At 42.4% G+C, this 24,956-nt stretch overlaps 1 protein-coding gene across 34 annotated transcripts in view; it reads left to right on the forward strand.

Moving 5' to 3' along the window:
• Positions 1-24,956, forward strand: part of LOC128689952 (uncharacterized) — a 1,227,005-nt gene that overhangs the window by 893,884 nt on the left and 308,165 nt on the right. For 24 of the 34 annotated variants that reach the window (XM_070088626.1, XM_070088623.1, XM_070088625.1 and 21 more), the window contains 2 exons: positions 9,812-9,928; positions 15,131-15,205. The exons of 4 other annotated variants lie outside the window; for them this stretch is intronic. In XM_070088626.1, the coding sequence (XP_069944727.1) occupies positions 9,812-9,928; positions 15,131-15,205 (192 nt within the window). The remainder of the gene's footprint in view (positions 1-9,811; positions 9,929-15,130; positions 15,206-24,956) is intronic. 6 more of the 34 variants (XM_070088633.1, XM_070088614.1, XM_070088619.1 and 3 more) reach the window with 2 other exon arrangements.

Below are 24,956 nucleotides of genomic sequence, written 5' to 3' on the forward strand. Positions count from 1 at the left end.
AGATGCAAGGTGGGAAGGATGCTTGAGAGATGCAAGGTGGAAAGGATGCTTGAGAGATGCAAGGTGGGAAGGATGCTTGAGAGATGCAAGGTGGGAAGGATGCTTGAGAGATGCAAGGTGGGAAGGATGCTTGAGAGATGCAAGGTGGGAAGGATGCTTGAGAGATGCAAGGTGGGAAGGATGCTTGAGAGATGTAAGGTGGGAAGGATGCTTTTGAGATGTAAGGTGGGAAGGATGCTTGAGAGATGTAAGGTGGGAAGGATGCTTGAGAGATGCAAGGTGGGAAGGATGCTTGAGAGATGTAAGGTGGGAAGGATGCTTGAGAGATGTAAGGTGGGAAGGATGCTTGAGAGATGTAAGGTGGGAAGGATGCTTGAGAGATGTAAGGTGGGAAGGATGCTTGAGAGATGTAAGGTGGGAAGGATGCTTGAGAGATGCAAGGTGGGAAGGATGCTTGAGAGATGTAAGGTGGGAAGGATGCTTGAGAGATGTAAGGTGGGAAGGATGCTTGAGAGATGTAAGGTGGGAAGGATGCTTGAGAGATGTAAGGTGGGAAGGATGCTTGAGAGATGCAAGGTGGGAAGGATGCTTGAGAGATGCAAGGTGGGAAGGATGCTCGAGAGATGTAAGGTGGGAAGGATGTTTGAGAGATGCAAGGTGGGAAGGATGCTGAGGGAAGGTGAGAGGAAGGTAAAGAGTAGGGAGCGCCAAACTACAGGTACAAACTTTAAGTCTCTCTCTCTCTTTCCTTTCTCTATCCTCTCTCTCTCTCTCTCTCTCTCTCTCTCTCTCTCTCTCTCTCTCTCTCTCTCTCTCTCTCTCTCTCTCTCTCTCTCTCTCTTTCCTTTCTCTATCCTCTCTCTCTCTCTCTCTCTCTCTCTCTCTCTCTCTCTCTTCCTCTTTCCTTTCTCTATCCTCTCTCTCTCTCTCTCTCTAATCCTCATAACTACCTCTTCCTCCATTTCTATTTTTATTCACAAATCCCCTCATCCTCATTTTCATGCATTGTTTCTCTCCATCCACTTTTCTTCTACTCATTCCATCCCATCCCACGTATGTACGTACATACGTACGTACATACGTGGCGTCAGGTGCAGGTGTGTGAAATCACTTGTGGTTTCACAATGTTACTGGCTCCTTGCAAGAAGCAATACAGCTACTGGCTCCTTGAAATAAACACTATGAGTCGTCTTCATATTGGATGCTGCTCTCTTGAGGATTAGTCTTGTCTGTCTTGAATTTTCCTTGCATTCTTTGTCCCCGAGTTTGCCTCTGGAATATTGATTTTCGAGTGCGGTGATGTGGGCCAAGCTGTGGTGTGTGCATTGACTGTGTGTTGCCGGCACCAAAAGTGTGATTGATCAGGTTATCAACCAGAAGGTTTGACCTGGCACCAGACTTTCAGAAACGCGCGCTCTGAGGTACGGTAGAAAACGAACAGAGTTATTATGAGGGCGGGACGTTTCGTTGGTGTGCATGACCATAAGAGGAGCAACTCAGCTTCACACTCACACCACTAGGGGGTCAGCAGTAACATAAATCCCACCGACTTTCACTTCTTAGTAGTTCTTGCTACCACTCTCCTTCCAGAAGTGCGAAATCCTCCCAGTCGTTGGCGTCCATATTCTAAGTGCTTTGAGCTCCTTTCTCGGCGCCATAGGCAGGATCTAAGGGCAAAGTGACCGTCTAGACTAGACACTAGACTAATGGTCGCAGGGCCCATACGGTACAAGCCGTCGTAACTTTTAAAAGCCAGAACCACAAGTTCCTGTGGAATCAAAATGTTACTGTGCACTTCTGTTAACATGAAGGTTGGTCATTGTGTTTCACGACTTTTTTTAAGGCATGCGTTTACAAGCTGTAAATGAAAGGAAAGGTCTATTGTGGAGAATATATTTTTCTTGTAAATGCACTGAGAAATGTAATTTGTGTTTGTGTGTGTGTGTAAATGTAAGAGAGAGAGAGAGAGAGAGAGAGGGAGGTTCTTCAGGAAACAAGACAAGTGTTTCTTGAAGTGGGTCTTAGTCATCTGACTAAGATGACTAAGCTTCATCTAACCGAGGCCGGCGGGTGGTAGATAGTGTATAGATCATTTCCCAGTAGTGCCATCCCCTGAAGCTGAAGTCATTATCATAACCTGGACCGAGACAAGACGCCAGGTGAGGCAGGAAACACCTCGGCATCGCATTGGTTTATTCGCAAACCAGTTGTTGTTTGACGACCAAGTGATTTGGATACGCTCTCCTCAGCAAGGATTCGAACCAGGCACGAGAGAGTTGCCTGGCCAGTACAAGAAGCTGCTGGAAGATAGAGGGCGGGACAGAGCTTGGTAACGTTATAAACAATGTTATCTTTTAACAACTGCAATGTCTACTGACAAGTATTGTTAACACATTGCACGTGCAATTTGGAATCACATCCGTGGCAGGTACCTGTAGGTACACACACTGCGACAAGTGGGTGATGTTCATATGCTTATACACGATTTGTGCTTTTTAATACACAATATCTACTTGTACACGGCGATGCTGTTCTCCTTCCATTCGCCCTTCCTCTCTCTCATGCATCCATCCATTCACTTACATGTCTGGTGGATGTGTGGGGACCCATAACCTCGGAGCAGCACTCATAGCACCGCCTGGCGCCCGTGTGGGATAAGCACTCTTGCCTTGGTTTACCCATGTGCTTGCGTGTTTACCTAGTGGGCGGCTGCAGGTGGTGACGGGTGATGGTTACCACCTTCAACCCATAACATCCCCATACCCTCTATCCATACAATATATTACTTTATATTAAGCTGTCGTACAATATTATATATATATATATATATATATATATATATATATATATATATATATATATATATATATTATGTATATATACATGTATATATACATGTATATTTATATATATATACACACACACACCCACCGAAGAAGGGGTTACTAGCCCCTCGCTCCCGGAATTTTAGTCGCCTATTACGACACTTATGGTTTACGAAGGCAGGATTCTTTTTCACTTTACCACGAACATGAAAGGAAATAAAAAGATCAAGAACTATTAAGAAAATAGAAGAAAACTGAGTTGGGTGGATGTGTATATATATACATGTACATGTATATGTAGTGTGACCTAAATGTAAGTAGAAGCAGCAAAATATACCTGTTAACTTGTGTGTTTGTGAGACAAAAAAGGCACTAGTAATCCTACCAAAAGAACCCTATAAAACTTACCTAACCTTATTATAACAAGCGCAATTTAATTTAGCCTAATCTAACTAAATATATTTTAGATAAGTTTACAATAATTTAATAAACACAAATATTTTTTTTCGTTAGATTCAGAATGATTTTTGGGAAATTATTGCATACACAAATTTTCGCTTGCCTTATTCGGCAAGAAGAGCGTTGCTGTTTAAGCCAAAATTGCAAGTTTTACCTATTCGGCAATATTATGATATATTAATTTATATTAGATAGCAATGTAAAAAAAGGCTTTTGTGTCATAGCTTAATTATTTGAGATAATGTTGGATGGTGAACATAGTATGTCTCTCTCTCTCTCTCTCTCTCTCTCTCTCTCTCTCTCTCTCTCTCTCTCTCTCTCTCTCTCTCTCTCCCCCCCCCCCTAGTTACCACCATACTTCCACCAACATCCTGTCAGAACCTATTATTTTCTAGTTAAAATATTTGCATACCAGAAAAGCTGTGTGTAAGTTACTGAAACTGAAAACCTTATTCCTGCAACCAGTTTACGTAACTGTGGTGGTGGGCGGAGATGACTTGGAATGGGGGGGGGGAGCAGATGGTAGATGGTGGGGGATACGGTTTTTGGTGGGGAGGTTGTTGGTTGGGGAAAAGTTAACTAAGGAGATAACCATTAATATGAAAGCAATAATCAAGACAGACCAAGTTCCACGTGTTGTTCGGTTTAAATCCTATCAATTTGACGAGGGTCATTAAGGCTGCATGTTACCTGTACACTCAAGAGATGATCTCAGTCCCTACTTTAGAGATTAAAGTCGGCTCTCAGCCTGTATACACCGAGAGATACACCCGTCTCTGTTTATGTACACCGAGAGATACACCCGTCTCTGTTTATGTACACCGAGAGATACACCCCTCTGTGTATGTACACAGACACACACCCCTCTCTGTGTATATACACAGATACACCCTCTCTGTGTATATACGCTGAGAGATACGCCCCTCTCTGTGTATATACACTTGTGTCACAGAAGCAAGTACACCTCTACACCTGGAGTACACAACACTACACACGTAGTAGCAGTAATGTTGCTTGTGCATGTTGTGTGTGTTTGTGTGTTGCATTATGATGTTTAATGTGTTCAGTTATGAAGTGTTATGATCTATAACACGACCTTGGTATTATTGATGGTGTTATTGATGGTGTTATTGATGGTGTTATTGATGGTGTTATTGATGGTGTTATTGATGGTGTTATTGATGGTGTTATTGATGGTGTTATTGATGGTGTTATTGATGGTGTTAGTGATGGTGTTAGTGATGGTGTTATTGATGGTGTTATTGATGGTGTTATTGATGGTGTTATTGATGGTGTTAGTGATGGTGTTAGTGATGGTGTTATTGATGGTGTTAGTGACGGTGTTAGTGACGGTGTTATTGACGGTGTTATTGATGGTGTTAGTGACGGTGTTAGTGGCGGTGTTATTGATGGTGTTATTGATGGTGTTAGTGACGATGTTAGTGACGGTGTTAGTGACGGTGTTATTGATGGTGTTATTGATGGTGTTATTGATGGTGTTATTGATGGTGTTATTGATGGTGTTAGTGACGGTGTTATTGATAGTGTTATTGATGGTGTTAGTGACGGTGTTAATGACGGTGTTATTGATGGTGTTATTGATGGTGTTAGTGACGGTGTTATTGATGGTGTTATTGATGGTGTTATTGATGGTGTTAGTGACGGTGTTATTGATGGTGTTAGTGACGGTGTTATTGGTGTTATTGATGGTGTTAGTGACGGTGTTAGTGACGGTGTTATTGATGGTGTTATTGATGGTGTTAGTGACGGTGTTATTGACGGTGTTAGTGACGGTGTTAGTGACGGTGTTAGTGACGGTGTTAGTGACGGTGTTAGTGACGGTGTTATTGATGGTGTTAGTGACGGTGTTATTGGTGTTAGTGACGGTGTTATTGGTTATTGATGGTGTTAGTGACGGTGTTATTGATGGTGTTAGTGACGGTGTTAGTGACGGTGTTATTGATGGTGTTAGTGACGGTGTTAGTGACGGTGTTATTGGTGTTATTGATGGTGTTATTGATGGTGTTAGTGACGGTGTTAGTGACGGTGTTAGTGACGGTGTTAGTGACGGTGTTAGTGACGGTGTTATTGACGGTGTTAGTGACGGTGTTATTGACGGTGTTAGTGACGGTGTTAGTGACGGTGTTATTGACGGTGATGGTTTTAGTGGTAGTGATGTCAGTGATAGTGTTGGTGTCCGTTGTGTTGGTGTCAGCGATGGTGATAACAGTGGTGTCAGTATTGGTGTTGGTGTCAATTAGTGATGTCACTGGTGTCGGTGATATCAGTGATGTTGTTAGTGATGGTGATGTCAGTGATGGCATCGAAGGTGTCATTATAGCTGTGCGTAGGCGTCAGCGATAGTGTCAGTGGTGTCATTAAAGGTGTGTGATGGTGTCAGTGATGTTTCATTAGGGCTGTGTGTAGGTGTCAGTAATGGTGTCAGAGGTGCCATTAAAGGTGTGTGTAGGTGTTAATGATGGTGTCAGAGGTGCCATTAAAGGTGTGTGTAGGTGTTAGTGATGGTGTCAGTGGTGTCATTAAAGGTGTGTAGGTGTTAGTGATGGTGTCAGTGGTGTCATTAAAGGTGTGTGTAGGTGTTAGTGATGGTGTCAGTGGTGTCATGAATGCTGTATTTAGGTGTCAGAGGTGTCATTAAAGCTTTGTGTAGGTGTTAGTGATGGTGTCAGTGGTGTTATTTAAGGTGTGTAATGGTGTCATAGGTGTCATTAAAGGTGTGTATGGTGTCAGAGGTGTCATTAAAGGTGTGTATGGTGTCAGAGGTGTCATTAAAGGTGTGTATGGTGTCAGAGGTGTCATTAAAAATGTGTAATGGTGTCAGAGGTGTCAGTAAAGGTGTGGTGTCGGTGTCAGAGGTATCATTAAAAGTGTGTAATGGTGTCAGAGGTGTCATTAAAGGTGTGGTGGCGGTGTCAGTGGTGTCAGTAAAGGTGTGGTGGCGGTGTCAGTGGTGTCAGTAAAGGTGTGGTGCCGGTGTCAGTGGTGTCAGTAAAGGTGTGGTGGCGGTGTCAGAGGTGTCAGTAAAGGTGTGGTGGCGGTGTCAGAGGTGTCAGTAAAGGTGTGGTGCCGGTGTCAGAGGTGTCAGTAAAGGTGTGGTGCTGGTGTCAGAGGTGTCAGTAAAGGTGTGGTGGCGGTGTCAGAGGTGTCAGTAAAGGTGTGGTGCCGGTGTCAGAGGTGTCAGTAAAGGTGTGGTGCTGGTGTCAGAGGTGTCAGTAAAGGTGTGGTGCTGGTGTCAGAGGTGTCAGTAAAGGTGTGGTGCTGGTGTCAGAGGTGTCAGTAAAGGTGTGGTGCTGGTGTCAGCGGTGTCAGTAAAGGTGTGGTGCTGGTGTCAGAGGTGTCAGTAAAGGTGTGGTGCTGGTGTCAGTGGTGTCAGTAAAGGTGTGGTGCTGGTGTCAGTGGTGTCAGTAAAGGTGTGGTGCTGGTGTCAGTGGTGTCAGTAAAGGTGTGGTGCTGGTGTCAGAGGTGTCAGTGGTGTCAGAGGTGTCAGAGGTGTCAGTGGTGTCAGTAAAGGTGTGGTGCTGGTGTCAGTGGTGTCAGTAATACGGTGTATATGATTAATATTACTTTTAATAGAATATTGTTTTTAATATTGTAATTTTTACAATTATAATAATCCACTACAACCACAACCAGCACTACCACAACTACAACCACAACCAACACTACCACAACACCCATAACCAGCACTACCACAACTACAACCTCAGTAAGTACTACCACAACTACAACCACAACCAGCACTACCACAACTACAACCACAACCAACACTGCCACAACACCCATAACCAGCACTACCACAACTACAACCTCAGTAAGTACTACCACAACTACAACCACAACCAACACTACCACAACTACAACCACAACCAACACTACCACAACTACAACCACAACCAACACTACCACAACACCCATAATCAGCACTACCACAACTACAACCTCAGTAAGTACTACCACAACTACAACCACAACCAACACTACCACAACACCCATAACCAGCACTACCACAACTACAACCTCAGTACTACCACAACTACAACCTCAGTAAGTACTACCACAACTACAACCAACACTACCACAACACCCATAACCAGCACTACCACAACTACAACCTCAGTAAGTACTACCACAACTACAACCAACACTACCACAACACCCATAACCAGCACTACCACAACTACAACCTCAGTAAGTACTACCACAACTACAACCAACACTACCACAACACCCATAACCAGCACTACCACAACTACAACCTCAGTAAGTACTACCACAACTACAACCACAACTAACACTACCACAACTACAACCACAGCTAACACTACCACAACTACAACCACAACTAACACTACCACAACACCCATAACCAGCACTACCACAACTACAACCTCAGTAAGTACTACCACAACTACAACCACAACCAACACTACCACAACACCCATAACCAGCACTACCACAACTACAACCTCAGTAAGTACTACCACAACTACAACCACAAGCAACACTACCACAACACCCATAACCAGCACTACCACAACTACAACCTCAGTAAGTACTACCACAACTACAACCAACACTACCACAACACCCATAACCAGCACTACCACAACTACAACCTCAGTAAGTACTACCACAACTACAACCACAACTAACACTACCACAACACCCATAACCAGCACTACCACAACTACAACCTCAGTAAGTACTACCACAACTACAACCACAACTAACACTACCACAACACCCATAACCAGCACTACTACAACTACAACCACAGTAAGTACTACCACTACAACCAACACTACCACAACACCCATAACCAACACTACCACAACTACAACCTCAGTACTACCACAACTACAACCACAACCAACACTGCCACAACACCCATAACCAGCACTACCACAACTGCAACCTCAGTAAGTACTACTACAACCACAACTAACACTACCACAACACTCATAACCAGCACTACCACAACTACAACCTCAGTAAGTACTACCACAGCTACAACCAACACTACCACAACACCCATAACCAGCACTACCACAATTACAACCTCAGTAAGTACTACCACAACTAACACTACCACAACACTCATAACCAGCACTACCACAACTACAACCTCAGTAAGTACTACCACAGCTACAACCAACACTACCACAACACCCATAACCAGCACTACCACAACTACAACCTCAGTAAGTACTACCACAACTAACACTACCACAACACCCATAACCAGCACTACCACAACTACAACCTCAGTAAGTACTACCACAACTACAACCACAACCAACACTACCACAACACCCATAACCAACACTACCACAACTACAACCTCAGTACTGCCACAACTACAACCACAACCAACACTACCACAACACCCATAACCAGCACTACCACAACTACAACCAACACTACCACAACACCCATAACCAGCACTACCACAACTACAACCTCAGTAAGTACTACCACAGCTACAACCACAACCAGCATTACCAGTTACAACCATAATCAGTGCTAAAGCAACCACAAAGAACACTGTCGCAAGTTCAAGAACCAGCACTACCACAACCACAACTGGCACTACAACTAGCACTCCAACCAAAGCCAGAACTACTGTGAACATCACTTGAAATTACTACCACCCACTGTTGCCAAAACTACCATGATAACCGTAAACTACCACCACCATTACCGTATAGCCAGAACTTTCACCATTACCATAACCAGAGGTATTACCATTACCATAGCCAAAAGTACCACCATTACCATAGCCAAAAGCACCACCATTACCGTAGCCAGAAGTGCCATCATTACCATAGCCAGAGGTACCACCATTATCATAGCCAGAGCTACCACCATTACCATGGCAAGAACTGCAGCCATCATTACCGTAGCCAGAACTACCACCATTACCATAACCAGAGCTACCATTACCATAGCCAGAACTGCCACCACGACCATTACAGAGCCAAAATTACTACCACCACCTCCACTCAACCACCACCACCACTACTACTACTACTACTACTACTACTACTAAAACTATTAAAAGCCATCTCTAACGACCACCACTTCCATGTCCACTACACTCAACTCCATCCATAATATTCCCACTGAATGAGGCAGTGAAGGCTTGCTACAGCTGTTTTGACAATGACACAGTACAAGTGTAACACTGACAGTACAGGTGTTGTGAAACACTGACAGTACAGATGTTTTGTAGCACTGACACGGTACAGGCGTAACACTGATATAATACAAGTGTAATAGTGACAGTACAGGTGTAACAGTGACACAGTACAACACTAACACAATACAAGTGCAACACTAACACAGTGAAAGTGTAACAGTGACACAGTACAAGTGTAACAGTAAAAGTGTATCAGTGACACAGTACACGTGTATCAGTGACAGTACAAGTGTAAAGTGACACAGTACAGGTGTAACAGTAACACAGTACAGGTGTTGTGTAACACAGTGGTGCTTGGCTGCTACAGGAGTCTGGTCTCCTGGGAGAGGTGACGACGCCAGCACAGCCTCGGGACCATCAAGGATTGAACTTCCTGATCTTCCTTCCTTCAAGGATCAGCCCACTGTGTGGAGCCCCGTCAGAGGTGAGTGTTGATGGGGGTGAGGGGAAAAGTGGGTGTGGGGGGAGCTATGAAAAATGGTGAGGGTGGTGGGGAGGAGAGCCAGGGGGTGGGCGGGGTCTTTGTGGTGGGTGGAAAGGGAGGCAGGGGTGCAGGATGGGGTATAGTGGTGTTGAAGGGAAGTGAGGGTGAGGGGACGTGGGTAAGGTGTGGGTTGATTTAACTTAATTCTGTTTAACATCAATATAATATCTCTAAGTTCAAAAAAAGATATCTGCAGTGTTGTTATAACAGTGAACACACTGCCATCCATTTTTAGCAAAACTCTCGTTGTGTAATGCGTGGCATATGTACACGAAATTTGTAAGGGAATTGTTTTATATTTGATGTTGATTATAATCATTCATGAAGTGTCCCTTTTAATGGTACTGTACTACTTTTCGATCATTATAACGATTATAAAGTCAGTGTGTTTAGTCCATAAGTCATCTCTGTTTTGGACTGAGGAAGTCGCTGATTAGCAAAACTTTTCTACAAAGATAACTAGGTGTTGCACAGGTGTCTGTCTCATTTATCAACTTGTCGGTTCTCCGAACCATTTATATAACAATTCCTGTCAGACACAGCAACATCTTGGAACCTTGATACAAGGAATTCTACCCTGGCCTAACCTATAGGCAGGACCTACTTCCACCTATGGATTTTTCCACTTGTAACGCCGCCTTCTACTGCTTCGCCTCGCCCGTCTGTGGTATATAATCTCCTCCGGGCATATGCTGTATTTTTATCAAGATTGATGGACTAAACACACAATGATTTTACATAATTATAAATATAGATCACATTTTATGACATATTATAATGACTAGTGATTACTGATGACTATCAGCTGTAAAAATTATTAATGAATATTCTTAATAAAAAATATAATTAGAAATATTTTAAAAAAAAGTAATTCAGAAATGGAACACTATCAGTGGAACATTTGAAAAACCCATTTAAATTTAACAACACAATGCAGTTTTAATTAAGGAATAATTCTTTTGCTAAATTGTTTTTGATTAATATTTACTTCTTTTCATTTTTAATATTATTATAATAGTATAAAAAAAATGCTTAAGACACTGTTGTGTTATGCTTTTTTTATATAGTGTGGAAGACCTATTATCATGTCACAGTATATTTTTACTGGGCAGACCGCTAACCCAGCGGCAGCCTCGGTCAAAATGACCGAAAATACCAACGAGTGAGTCATGGTATCACTAAGATCCGCGTAGAGAGAAATTTTCGTAGTTCTCCTGATAAGTAAAATTCCATCTAAAAAAAATCACTCGGAATTGTACAGATTCAGTTTTTGTATTGATTAAGATGAAACTAAAATACTGTCCTTGTGTTTCACTAATGAGGTTTCAAAATAATACATATTTGTGTTAACTAGGAAACTGAAATGAACGTATTTCACTAACGACTTTTCAAAACATAAATTTGTATTAACTCGACGCAGATTGTATTTTAATAAAGAATTATTATGACATTTTAAAGGTTTTTGGTAAAAACCAGTTGCTCTGAATTAGTTATAGAAAGTTGCCAGTGTTGCGAATAGCTTAAAATTTCACCTAACCTGTACCTGGACAAGCCTAAAACGTGCTGCTATAGGATCGATTTTTTTTTCACTTAGTTTGATCTGTTTAAATAATGAGAAGTACAGTAGTTTTTGATCAGACAAGTGAAGGTAGTTACTTAACATTAAACTTAAACATTTATGATAGTGACTCCTTTTACTGAACATGTCTTAAACGTTATATTGTATAAAAGACAGTCTGTTACCCATGTAGAGGATCGTATGACCCTATGTAGAGGATCATATGACCCTATGTAGAGGATCGTATGACCCCTTGTAGAGGATCGTATGACCCCTTGTAGAGGATCATATGACCCTATGTAGAGGATCGTATGACCCCATGTAGAGGATCGTATGACCCTATGTAAAGGATCGTATGACCCTATGTAGAGGATCGTATGACCCTATGTAGAGGATCGTATGACTGTGTAGAGGATCGTATGATCCTATGTAGAGGATCGTATGACTGTGTAGAGAATCGTATGACCCTATGTAGAGGATCGTATGACCCTATGTAGAGGATCGTATGACTGTGTAGAGGATCGTATGACCCTATGTAGAGGATCGTATGACTGTGTAGAGGATCGTATGACCCTATGTAGAGGATCGTATGACTGTGTAGAGGATCGTATGACCCTATGTAGAGGATCGTATGACTGTGTAGAGGATCGTATGACCCTATGTAGAGGATCGTATGACCCTATGTAGAGGATCGTATGACTGTGTAGAGGATCGTATGATCCTATGTAGAGGATCGTATGACTGTGTAGAGAATCGTATGACCCTATGTAGAGGATCGTATGACCCTATGTAGAGGATCGTATGACTGTGTAGAGGATCGTATGACCCTATGTAGAGGATCGTATGACTGTGTAGAGGATCGTATGACCCTATGTAGAGGATCGTATGACTGTGTAGAGGATCGTATGACCCTATGTAGAGGATCGTATGACTGTGTAGAGGATCGTATGACCCTATGTAGAGGATCGTATGACTGTGTAGAGGATCGTATGGCCCTATGTAGAGGATCGTATGACCCTATGTAGAGGATCGTATGACCCTATGTAGAGGATCGTATGACCCTCTGTAGAGGATCGTATGACCTTATGTAGAGGATCGTATGACCTTATGTAGAGGATCGTATGACCTTATGTAGAGGATCGTATGACCCTATGTAGAGGATCGTATGACCCTATGTAGAGGATCGTATGACCCTATGTAGAGGATCGTATGACCCCATGTAGAGGATCGTATGACCCCATGTAGAGGATCGTATGACCCCATGTAGAGGATCGTATGACCCCATGTAGAGGGTCGTATGACCCCATGTAGAGGGTCGTATGACCCCATGTAGAGTATCGTATGACCCTATGTAGAGGATCGCATGATCCCGTGTAGAGGATCGCATGATCCCATGTAGAGGATCGTATGACCCTTTGTAGAGGATCGTATGACTCCATGTAGAGGATCTCATGATCCCATGTAGAGGATCGTAGGACTGAAGATATCCACAGAAGTTTAAGTCATTTTCTTGGTAACCAGTACTGTATAAACTTAAATTAACTCTTGCAGTATGGAGGAAAGCCTCTACTCTGTGGGAAAAGGCCTTTTCCCCGTGAAAAAAGAAGCTTCTTCCAGTGGTAAAAATCCCTATGGTACTTTGGGAAAAGCCTGTGCCCCGTGGGGACAAAGCCTGTGCCCCGTGGGGACAAAGCCTGTGCCCCGTGGGGACAAAGCCTGTGAGCCGTGGGAACAAAGCGAGGCCTTGTTTCCACGGGGCTTGCCTGTTTTCCTGAGGTTGAAGGCACCTCTTGCGTGAGGACAAGAGTGTGCTCAGTTGAGAAGAGATCAGAATTACGTGATTGTCACGTGGACCGCCGAGCGGGTAACACTGTGGAAAGTAATCTTCCGTCGTAATTTCTCTCCTACGTAGCGGAGGGTGACATCGTCATTGGTAATATGAAGGTTACGATTTACGTGAACATGATATTCAGGCGGCTTGGGTTATGTTAAAACGTAAATAGTTTACTAAGCAATGACCTAAACGTTCTATCCCTAGTGGGATTCACCAACGAAAAAAGTGTGTTTTTAATCACTGTTGTCTAGTATTATTATCTGCTTTTTTGTTTACAGCGATGAATGTTTTAAAACAAAACTCGATTATTTTTAAGCACACAATTACTCTCATCCATTCTCACCTTCCCCGCTCACTAACCCACTTCTTCCCCATTCATATTCTTTCATTTACCTTTTTAACCTCTTTTTTTTCGTTCTCTCACCCTACCCTCTCCCCTCTCTCAACTTTCTCTCCCTCTCCTCCTCCCTCATACTCATTATTAATTGCAACTGGCAGCTAATTTTTTCAGCTCCTCCCTACCTCACGTTGTCTTTCAGTACCATCTAACTTCCCTGTCTTATCACCCCCACACTAATTCCTACCAGCAGCAAACTCTCTCTTCAAATCCCACCCCGACCCTCCCTCTATCATAACAAAAGACATGTGGAAGAACAAGAAGCTTGTGAGGACTTGCTTGTGGGACTTGCCCACACACCACTAGTGTTTACTGTCGAAATTCACGTTATCTTCGCTGCTCTCATCACTACTTAGTTAATCTTTGGCATTTACTACGACTTAGGAATGCGCTACCGGCCATGTCGCATCATTCCACAGTGCATCCTGTAGTCCATAAAATTCGCTAGTAGTTGACACTTCTTCATTTAACACAAGAACGTTGGGCACAGCTGTTGCCTGGAGCAGGTCTTGATTCGGAACAATAAGTAGGCAGATGAGGAGGTAAAGGTTTTTGTGTCGAGTACCCTCTACAGGAGACTTGGCTCATGGTGACTATGGATCTAGCTCTGTGTTAGAGAGAGTACCAAACCCAATGATTTCTGCAGACAAGCTGCCAGCTGTATACAGTTCAGCAGGACGTGAATATTCGGCCCACCGCCTTCCATAGGATTCATCATTAAACGATTATTCTCTACCAATGAAGGAAAGACCACACATTCACCGTAACCACTGTGTACCACTGTCTGCGGTTCACATGTCAGTTGCATGCGCTAAACTTCGGCCTTTTCGGTTTCAGAATGAATTTTTATTATCGTGTTATCTGCTTAGACATTGGCGACATTTTATAATCTGGGGAATCTAGATATGCATGATTTAATGGATTTTGAAATCGATAACAAAGTTATTAACATTTTATGACTGTATTTGTTGATTCAAGAACTTTTTGGCTAGGTGTAGTTTGGATGTAATTTTGTATGTGTATTTTATGTTGTATGCTTTTTAATGTAGAGATCACTGATGCTCCTGCGCTCCCAGCAGTCTGCAGATCCCCAATTCCCGTTGTCCCTTACATGTCCTCCCTTCCCTCGTTAACTACCAACACCAGCTAGCTTTCCGTCTCTCTTCCTCTTCACATTAACTCCCACCATCAGTTGTTACCAGACGAAGGATTGAGTCTCCACAGCTCCTGGTGCTGACTGACTCGCATGGTTTAGCATTTCATGTGAATGTGATTAATAATTTCTTCTCTCCCCCACCCACATTAACTCTCACCACCAACTAACTCTCCCTCTCTCCCCACTCTTCCCTGTAGGACATAGCAACTCGGCCACGTACCATAGCAGCGCTGGGGACGTCAGACAGGAGCACCCAGCCGCACGCTGCAACTGTAAGTCCTCACTACTCTCCTTAACACTTTATTATGTACTCTGCTCCTTACCATCTGTTACTTCTTTGTTAGTAGTTGTTGATGCATGTTGACACCTTTTTTGTGTGTTGACACTTGTTGACACCCGTTTTTTGTAAGTTTTGACACTTGATGAATTCTGACTATGATGCTGAAAGTCTGTTGTCTATGTTAATATGGGTATGGATAAATAATCATCGAATCATAATCGCAGAAATACATAATTGATTTAAATGAATATGACAGTGATAGATTCTATAAATTAATGATATTACAGTTTCTAGCTTACTTTAACACAGTACAATTATTTCTGCGTAAGAATCTGTATTGTAAGCACTCTGAAAACTTATCTGGAAAGTTTTATAGACGATTGGACACACAAGACAGATGGTATCTACCGGGAAGACTGGACGCAGAGGAGAGTATGTTAGTAGGACTGAAACACATGCAAACCCCAGTGACTGGTACCCTTGCAACACTCAGGCTGTGCAGTTGTCCCTCGTGCATATACATCATGTTAGTAATAAAATAACGAAGATCGTATATTTGTAGAAAATGACTCGCGAAAACGTAATAACACTCACTCGCCATTGAATTCAAATCCCACCCGTTCCGTGGTGTGTTAAAAATGATGCATTTTATACAAAGTAACATGTATTATTTATTTTTTAAATAGCGTCCAGGTAAAGGAGATTGTAGCAGGGTTTAACTGAGGGAAAAAGTTGTCCACACCCTAATTGAAGAATTAAGACATGCGACATATGGGAATCTTTATTGAAGAAACTTTTCGCCACACAGTGGCTTCATCGGTCTTACACAAAGCAGGAAGGTATAAGATTGAGACACTTATGCAGCATATGGGAATCTTTATTCAGGAAACGTTTCGCCACACAGTGGCTTCATCAGTCCAATACAAAGAGGAAGGCGTAAGGAGAGGAGGAGAATGAGGTAATCAGTCCCTCAACCTGGAGTCGATGTGTTCAGTCCATCAATCTTGTAGAATGTACATTCTACAAGATTGATCGGTTTTTCAAACCATTCATCACAGGAAGGTATAAGGAGAGGAGGAGTTTGAGGTAACCAGTCCCTCAGCCCGGAGGGACTGGTTACCTCAACTTGTCGGTTTTCAAAACCATTCATCACATATGTCAGATACTGCATCATCATGGGAGCTTGATACAAAGAATTCTTCCAAGCTTATCCAATCTTTGGACGAAGACCTACTTAGACTAGTGGATGGTTCCACTATGACCCCGCCTCCTCCTGCTTCGCCTCATCTGACTACAGTATATAAGCCACTGCTTCGGCCCTGTGCTGTACTTTGTACAAGATTGATGGACTGAACACATCGACTCCAAGCTGAGGGACTGATTACCTCAAACTCCTCCTGCTTTGTATAAGCAGGAAGTTATAAGATATAAAGATTCCCATATGTTCCGTATGTTTTTCAATTTTTCATGCCCCACTGAACAAACCTCTGATACACTATATTTTAGCCCAAATAATTTCATAATTATAGGCTTCTGCTTGATGTATAGATCAGTTTCCTTGACAAACTATGTAAGGTAATGGAGATATTAATGAGGAGGATGGTGGAACACTTCGAGACAAGCGGTATCATTTCTGTGGCAATATAACATAAATATAGCAGGAAAGGGAGGATGGGTGGACTGAATACTAAATTGCAAGAAAACATTCGAGATTGTACCGCACAAGAGGCTGGTCAGGAAAGTAGAGGTGCAGGTGCGAATATCAGAGGTATTGCAGTAGATCAAAAGAATAAGAGAGGAGACTGATGGTGTAGGATGACGTTCCTGGCTGGACAAGTGTGGCATATATAAGTGACCTACCAGGAGAATGTCTTGTATAAACAATATAATAAAAATAAATGCAACATATGGGAATCTTTATTGAAGAAACGTTTCGCCACACAGTGGCGCCGCGTCTTGCTTTGACTCGCCTGACTACAGTATACAAGCCACCTCTCTGCTCTTATGCTGTACTTCCTACAAGAGTGATAGACTGAACACATCGATTCCAGGCTGAGGGACTGATTACCTCAAACTCTCCTCTCCTTACACCTTCCTGCTTTATATTGGACTGATGAAGCACTGTGTGGCGAAACGTTTCTTCAGTAAAGATTCCCATATGTTGCACGTCTCAATTCTTCAAGGTCCTGATATGACATGACTGAACTGTAGGTCGAGTCTAAGAATTCATTACTGGAATCTTACCCCTGCAAATGTAGGGCTGCAGAAATTGAGTTGGGCGAAAGATACCCGAAGTGGAGTACAGACGGAGGTTGCAATCCTCAAGGAGAAGGACCTGATAATGATTGTTGTACAGAGTACATCATGAACCCATACACTAAATGCATTTTCCATTTACGAGACTCTGTGTCTAGAGATTCCCCATCACTTCTCCATCTTTCTTTCCATCATAGTCTCTGACGACTTCAGCCTTTGTTGATTTGTCTTTTCATACATACACTCCAAAATATCTAAATACATCACTTCAGTACCTCTTCACTTGTTTCTTCTCCGCTCTGTCATTTTCTAGATTACCGCATATTCTCATATTACAGTTATTTGGTACTTGCTGTCAGCTTATTTTTCCATATACACCTTTCCAAGCTCCTCATCCAATTTTTTTAAGATTCTTTCAATGACATTGCCATATCTACAACCAGCAACTGTTACAAACTCTAGATTTAATATTTGAAGATCATGTTTTTTTTCAGAATTGATAAATCAATAAAATTAATATTTATCTAAAGAGATTATTTTCTTCTTTCATTTCTGTGGAATTTTTCATTTGAGAAGTTTCCAGTGCCGCAGAGAATTTAGATTCCCTTTGAAATGATGAGTACACGGAAGTTTGGAATACTACGTGGGACGCATGAGAAAAAAAAGGCGATATGAGGGAAGGGAGGGGCAAGGAAATAGGGAAAAGTGGAGAGGAAATTATGGCGAGAGAACGATAGGAAATAAGGGGTAGAGGGACGAGAGTAAGAGAGGAAGGGAGAGGAAATAAGAGTACGAACGATGTGGGAAGAGAGACGAGGAAAATAAAATAAATAAAAATTTTAGTTGGATCTAGGGCTACACACGAAAATACGTTTGCAAAAATATATTTGCAAGAAATAACTGCAATGCAGATTGTTTTCACATTTCAGTGCCTGCAGTAATTGCTGTAAGCAACAACAGCAACAATGCTCACCATCGTCAGATTATAAGTTCAACGAGCAAGAAACCGAACTGTTGTTGGAAGGATTTTTTACGTAGCTCATAAATTAACAGATGATTTATCTGTGACTCGGTTCCTGTCGTTGATCGTCGGCAGGAAGCTGAAATCTGTAGAGTTATCAGATCTGTTGTAGCCATCACGGTACCGTGGTAGTGCAGGACTAGGACGCGCTAGTGTGTGTGCGTGCGTGCGTGTTAAGTTAAGGTTCCTAACTTTATTTATAAGCTAAGAACTAGCTCTCTCTCTCTCTCTCTCTCTCTCTCTCTCTCTCTCTCTCTCTCTCTCTCTCTCTCTCTCTCTCTCTCTCGAGCTAGAAATACTGATATATTCCGATATATTTCTAATTTCAGTAAAGTGCCCGTGTTTCATGGCAGGTATTTAAGTATTCCCAGCTGTATCTCCAGTTCCTCCGTTGAGTATTTCCAGAATACACAAATATATTTCGTATTCTACACAGCTCTATCTGACATTATGTATATTTGTGCAGGTGGGAGGTAGCGTCCTGGGAAGTGAAGGTGGTGGTTGTATTATTAGGTTTTAACTCTGTCGACTATACAAAGATTATTATTGTATTTATTATTATTATTACTCCACTTACAACTACTACTACTACTACTACCACTAGTAATGGCCAGTGTCAGAAGAGCAGTCCGTCACCTGTTCTTAACCAGTCAAGAGGCTTCTTTAATATCTGAAACAGCAACTGAAGGAACTCTTAGCGTATGTACTGTGATATGTACGCACACCTCTCCCTGGGGTAAAGTGTGTAGCTGAGACGTCTGGGCAAGTTGGCAGGCAAGGGAGTGCAGGTGCATGAGGAAGGGAGGACATTTAAATGAGAAAATGTGCTTTGCTAAGGAGGCTTAGTTGTCACTTTAACAAGGAATGTAGGTACGTAAACCTGGAGATGTGCTTTGATTTTTCGTTGCCCGGACTTGAGGACGAAGGCAAACGAAACGCTTCAAAACCTTGCACGAAGAAAACGGGCATGGCAAACAAACAGCTACACGTTTTTCAGACGGAGAGAGAGACGAGCATGCAAAAAATAGAGGCAAATAATGAACATTAACAAGTAGTGGACAGTCGCATGGCAGTGGAGAAAGAAAAATCAGTCATTCACACAGCATAGTAGAACATAGATTACAACTAGTATGGAAGACAAATGAGATGTGTTGTACACCCAAGGCCAATAAGAAAATTAATTATATAAGTGGACTCCTTACAGAAATGCACGCGCGCGCACACACACACACACACACACACACACACACACACACACACACACACACACACACACACACACACACACACACACACACACGTACGTACGTACGTTTGTGAAGTTTGTGACAACGAGGTATGGTTACAAACCTATATTGTATGTAGATTTGAGAATAAAGAAGTCGTACGAATCCATATTAGAGATTCGCTTTCTTGTGAGAAAGTATAGAAATACCGGTAGTCAAAGTGGAGAAAGGAAGTTGGTAATCATTCTTGCATAAAAACCACTGCCTTTATTACCTGGAAAACCCTACACCAAATGTTATCCTCCTTGGAGATTCCAGTCTGCCACGTGTTGAGTGGAAGGTAGTTGACAGCAGCATTGTAGCAGACATACTCTAGTATCTGGTACCACGTTGGTCCAGCAGACATGTATCAGAAAATATTGGTGCTCTGTGAGATTTTGATAAAAACACGAACCAGAGCTTTGTATCATCCTTTGCGAATGACAAAAATTAGCATGAGTCACCTCGGTAGAGGAAACCGGAAAAGCTACAATGGGATATAAATACACAAATAACCCGCACATAGAAGAGAGGAGCTTACGACGACGTTTCGGTCCGACTTGGACCAAATCGGTCCGAAACGTCGTCGTAAGCTCCTCTCTTCTATGTGCGGGTTATCTGTGTATCGTTCCAGTCACGGTATTGTGCCTTTCTTTGTTATTAATGGGATATAAACAAAGTCTACCAGAATGCTCTGGAAAATAGCATGATGTTCAAATGTGACAAATTTCATTTGCTGAGATAATGTGAGAAGAGGAACTGAGAGGAACGATATTCCAAATACAGGCGGGTCATCCCACAGAACGAAAAGGACGTTTAAAATATCTGGGTATAGTAATATCGGCTGACCTATCTTGTAAAGAACACAGTACATCAGATGTTGTAAATGCCAGGAAGATGACGCCACTGGTAACACTAGTCCAATCATTGTAGACAGCTCCATTCAAGGCGGGAGAGATAGCAGAGTTGGAGAAAAAACAGCGTTTTTACTGCATGCATACATCGAACAAGGTATTAAACTGCTGTGAACTCCTCTCTGAGAATAAATAACAAAAAGGCACAATACCGTGACTGGAACGATACACAAATAACCCGCACATAAAAGAGAGAAGCTTACGACGACGTTTCGGTCCGACTTGGACCATTGACAAAGTCAAAGTGACTTTGTCAATGGTCCAAGTTGGACCGAAACGTCATCGTAAGCTTCTCTTTTATGTGCGGGTTATTTGTGTACCTCTCTGAGAATGTACTCTAAAGAGAACGCCAGAGAGATACGTGATAATACACATGGAAGAACTGTAGAGACTAGTCGTAAAGTTGTACACATCCATAACTTACTAGAGTGTTAGTGATATTCCAAATAGTAAGTGTAGTGACATCCCCCCGTTATCTTGTGCCTCTATTTCTTCCTCACTTCGTTATCTTATGCCGCTTTCTTCCCCACTTCGTTATCTTTTGCCTCTACTTCTATCCCCGTTCTTTTGTGCCTTTACCTCTACCTTCGTTATCTCGTGCCTCTGCTTCTCTCCCGTTATCTCGTGACTCTGCTCCCCCGTCCGTTATCCTGCCTCCATTTCTTAACCCTCTTCCCCGTTATCGTGTGTCTTCACTATTATTACTCTTCAAGTAGCGACGCTAAACCAGCCCAGTTAGTTGATCTGTCAACACACCATTTTTTCTCCCTGGTGAGACGATTTAGAGATGTTACAAAAACTGTTGGTAGTAAGGTTGTTTTTCCCTTGTTAGCTGACAATTGCTCCACACAAGGTATACCTAAGGGTATACTCCAGGTGTATATAGGCGTTCTTAACAATGCAAGACAAATCACGGGGGATGGAAATATTCCGCTCAAGTACTTTCACACGTCTCTGTGCGTCATCAGGAGCTGTGGTGGAGTGATGACACTAGCCAACCAGCTTCTCTCTTATGTGAGAGAAACTGTAATATACAATAAGTTATTTTTAATGTGGAAAAAAGCAACGAATAGCCTGCATAACAAGGAACGACATCAATAACAGTAGTATGAACATCAGTAATAGCAGCAGCAACATCAGTAGTACCTGCAGCAGTAATAGTAGCAGCAACGTGAAGGGTAGCTGCAGCAGTAACAGTAGCAGCAACATAAAGGGTACCTGCAGCAGTAACAGTAGCAACAACGTGAAGGGTAGCTGCAGCAGTAACAGCAGCAACATAAAGGGTACCTGCAGCAGTAACAGTAGCAACAACGTGAAGGGTAGCTGCAGCAGTAACAGTAGCAACAACGTGAAGGGTAGCTGCAACAGTAATAGCAACAACGTGAAGGGTAGCTGCAACAGTAATAGTAGCAACAACGTGAAGGGTAGCTGCAACAGTAACAGTAGCAGCAACGTGAAGGGTAGCTGCAACAGTAACAGTTGCAACAACGTGAAGGGTAGCTGCAGCAGTAACAGTAGCAACAACGTGAACGGTAGCTGCAACAGTAACAGTAGCAACAACGTGAAGGGTAGCTGCAGTAGTAACAGCAGCAACAACGTGAACGGTAGCTGCAACAGTAACAGTAGCAACAACGTGAAGGGTAGCTGCAGCAGTAACAGTAGCAACAACGTGAAGGGTAGCTGCAACAGTAACAGTAGCAACAACGTGAAGGGTAGCTGCAACAGTAACAGCAACAACGTGAAGGGTAGCTGCAACAGTAATAGTATCAACAACGTGAAGGGTAGCTGTAGCAGTAACAGTAACAACAACGTGAAGGGTAGCTGCAATAGTAATAGTATCAACGTGAAGGGTAACTGCAGCAATAACAGTAGCAGCAACATAAAGGGTAGCTGCAGCAGTAACAGTAGCAGCAACGTGAAAAGTAGCAACAGTAGAGGGTGGGGATGGGGGGGCGGCGGCGTGCCAAGGAGAGTCGGCGTGGGCAGACAAATATGGTGATCTCTGGTGTACTGCTGCTGTTGCCCCTACACCCTGTGGCAACACCCAGGACCAGTACCAGGGCCAGTACCAGTACAAGGAGATACTACAAGGAGGAAGAGAAAGTGGAAGTGGAGGTGGTGTAGGGAGAGAGAAGATGCTAGGTGGAGGTGAAAATGTAGAAGATGCAGGAAGAAGGAAGTGGAGTGAAGGGAGTACTGGAGTAACTTTTGTGTGCGTACGTGGGTTCGTGCGTGTGTTAGTTACCATTCTGTCTTAGGCACATGACTATTAGACACTAGGCCGTGTGTGTGTGTGTGTGTGTGTGTGTGTGTGTGTGTGTGTGTGTGTGTGTGTGTGTGTGTGTGTGTGTGTGTGTGTGTGTGTGTGTGTGTGTCCTGTATAGCGTCATGTACGTAGAGAACAGACAAGCGAATTACGTACCATCTGTAATGTTTTCCTCTAGATCCCAGCTACGGGAAATCAAGTGTAACATAAGTGCGCCTGACGCTAAGCAGAGTGCCATAAAAAGCAGCCAAGTGACATCTTCAGTAGCAGCAATAACAGTAGCCACAGAGGCGCGCCAGACACGCTCGAAACACAAGGTCAGTACCTGACAAAAAAAAATAGCTGTGCACTTGGAGTGTGGCGAAGGTGTGCCCGACGAGGGCGCTCTAGGGCGTCAAGTGGCTTAGGCGCTACGGAAGAGAGCGAATGCCCGTGTTGACCTTGTATTTATAGCGTTGACGCCTCTACCCTAGACTCCGTCTAGACTGATGACCGCGGCTCATGTCTCTGCCCTAGCTCGTCTAGACCAGTGCTTCGCTAACTATGGGGAGCTGCTGACTCTCAAGGGATGTGCAGTAAGATTTTAGAGGAAGGGAAGGTCTTAATATGTAAAATGTTTACATATATACAACTGAGTGCGTGTATACATGAATAAAAAAAAACACTCGCATACATTACATGTCGTGCCGAATAGGTAAAACTTGCGATTTTGGCTTAAATAGCAACATTCTTCTTACCGAATAAGGCAAGCGAAAATTTGTGTATTCAATAATTTTCCAAAAAATAATTCTGAACCTAACGAAAAAAATATATTTCATTGTATTTGTTTATTTTAAATTATTGTAAACTTTTCTAAAATATATTTATTTGGATTAGGCTAAATTAAATTACGGTTGTTATAATAAGGTTAGGTAACTTTTCTAAGGTTGTTTTGGTAGAAAATTATTAATTTTTACATTAGCGTAATTGAAAAAATATATCTTTAAACGTATAAGAGAAAACTTTAGAAAGGACTTAATTTTAAATGAGTTCTTGCAAATTGACCAGTTTTACCTATTCGGCACGACATATATATCAGTCAGAATGACCCAAAATGCAATTATCCAGCAATCCTCAACATTGCAGACAACGTACCTCGCCTCCAAAACTTAAATATGGAAAACCGGTTTTTGTGATTCTTTTATTTTTATTATCATATTCGCACTCCGATACAACGTCAATTCCTGAAAGCCACTTAATTCCCATTAATACGATCAAACACGCTCATACATATGCATAAAAGATTCTGTTATCGTGTGAACGTTTGGAAATATTTTTGCAAGGGAAAAATATATTGCACTTTTGGGCGTTGCAGGTCGTTTGTGTTGTATCAATATGTACATATTTATAATACTGTATGTGTCAATACGTGTTATAGCAAGCGCGTCAACAATCATTGGTATTTTCCCCAAAAGTTACTAAAAAACGGTGTTTCTTTTCCGTAGATTTATCGAAAATTTTAACTTCTTTCTCGCTTCGCCAAACCGTCTTTTTAGTTAGTTCTCAAACTTCACTGTTTACGAACGTTGCTAATGCTTACTGCTCGTCTCACAACTGAACTCAGCATTAGCTCGGCTTTTTTTCCCCTTGGGAGATCTCCACAGTGTGTTATTTTGAATCTGTAGTGTTGCTACGCGCGTTCGTCTTTTGGAGGTCATTATTAGCAACTCACGAAGACTGCAGCATCCAAAAATCTTGAATAAAAGAAATAATTTCTAAAGGTGTTTATATACCTGGACAAATGATTTTAACTGATCTGTATCGGGCTGCCGAGGATCTGCGAATTGAGCTTGTAGTATACATAACTGGTATATATAGTCATACATGGCGGTATGCATTATTAAACATTAACATCTTCTCTTTCTTTCTCTCTCATATATTGCAAAACAACCACTGTGAAAGAGTAGTGAAATTCCAAGCGCTTTCGTGACTTCTCACATTATCAAGGAACTATAAAAGCAAAATATCAAAGGAAGGCATAT

This window comes from Cherax quadricarinatus, chromosome 25, assembly GCF_038502225.1.
Source record: "Cherax quadricarinatus isolate ZL_2023a chromosome 25, ASM3850222v1, whole genome shotgun sequence".
Lineage (NCBI taxonomy): Eukaryota > Metazoa > Arthropoda > Malacostraca > Decapoda > Parastacidae > Cherax > Cherax quadricarinatus.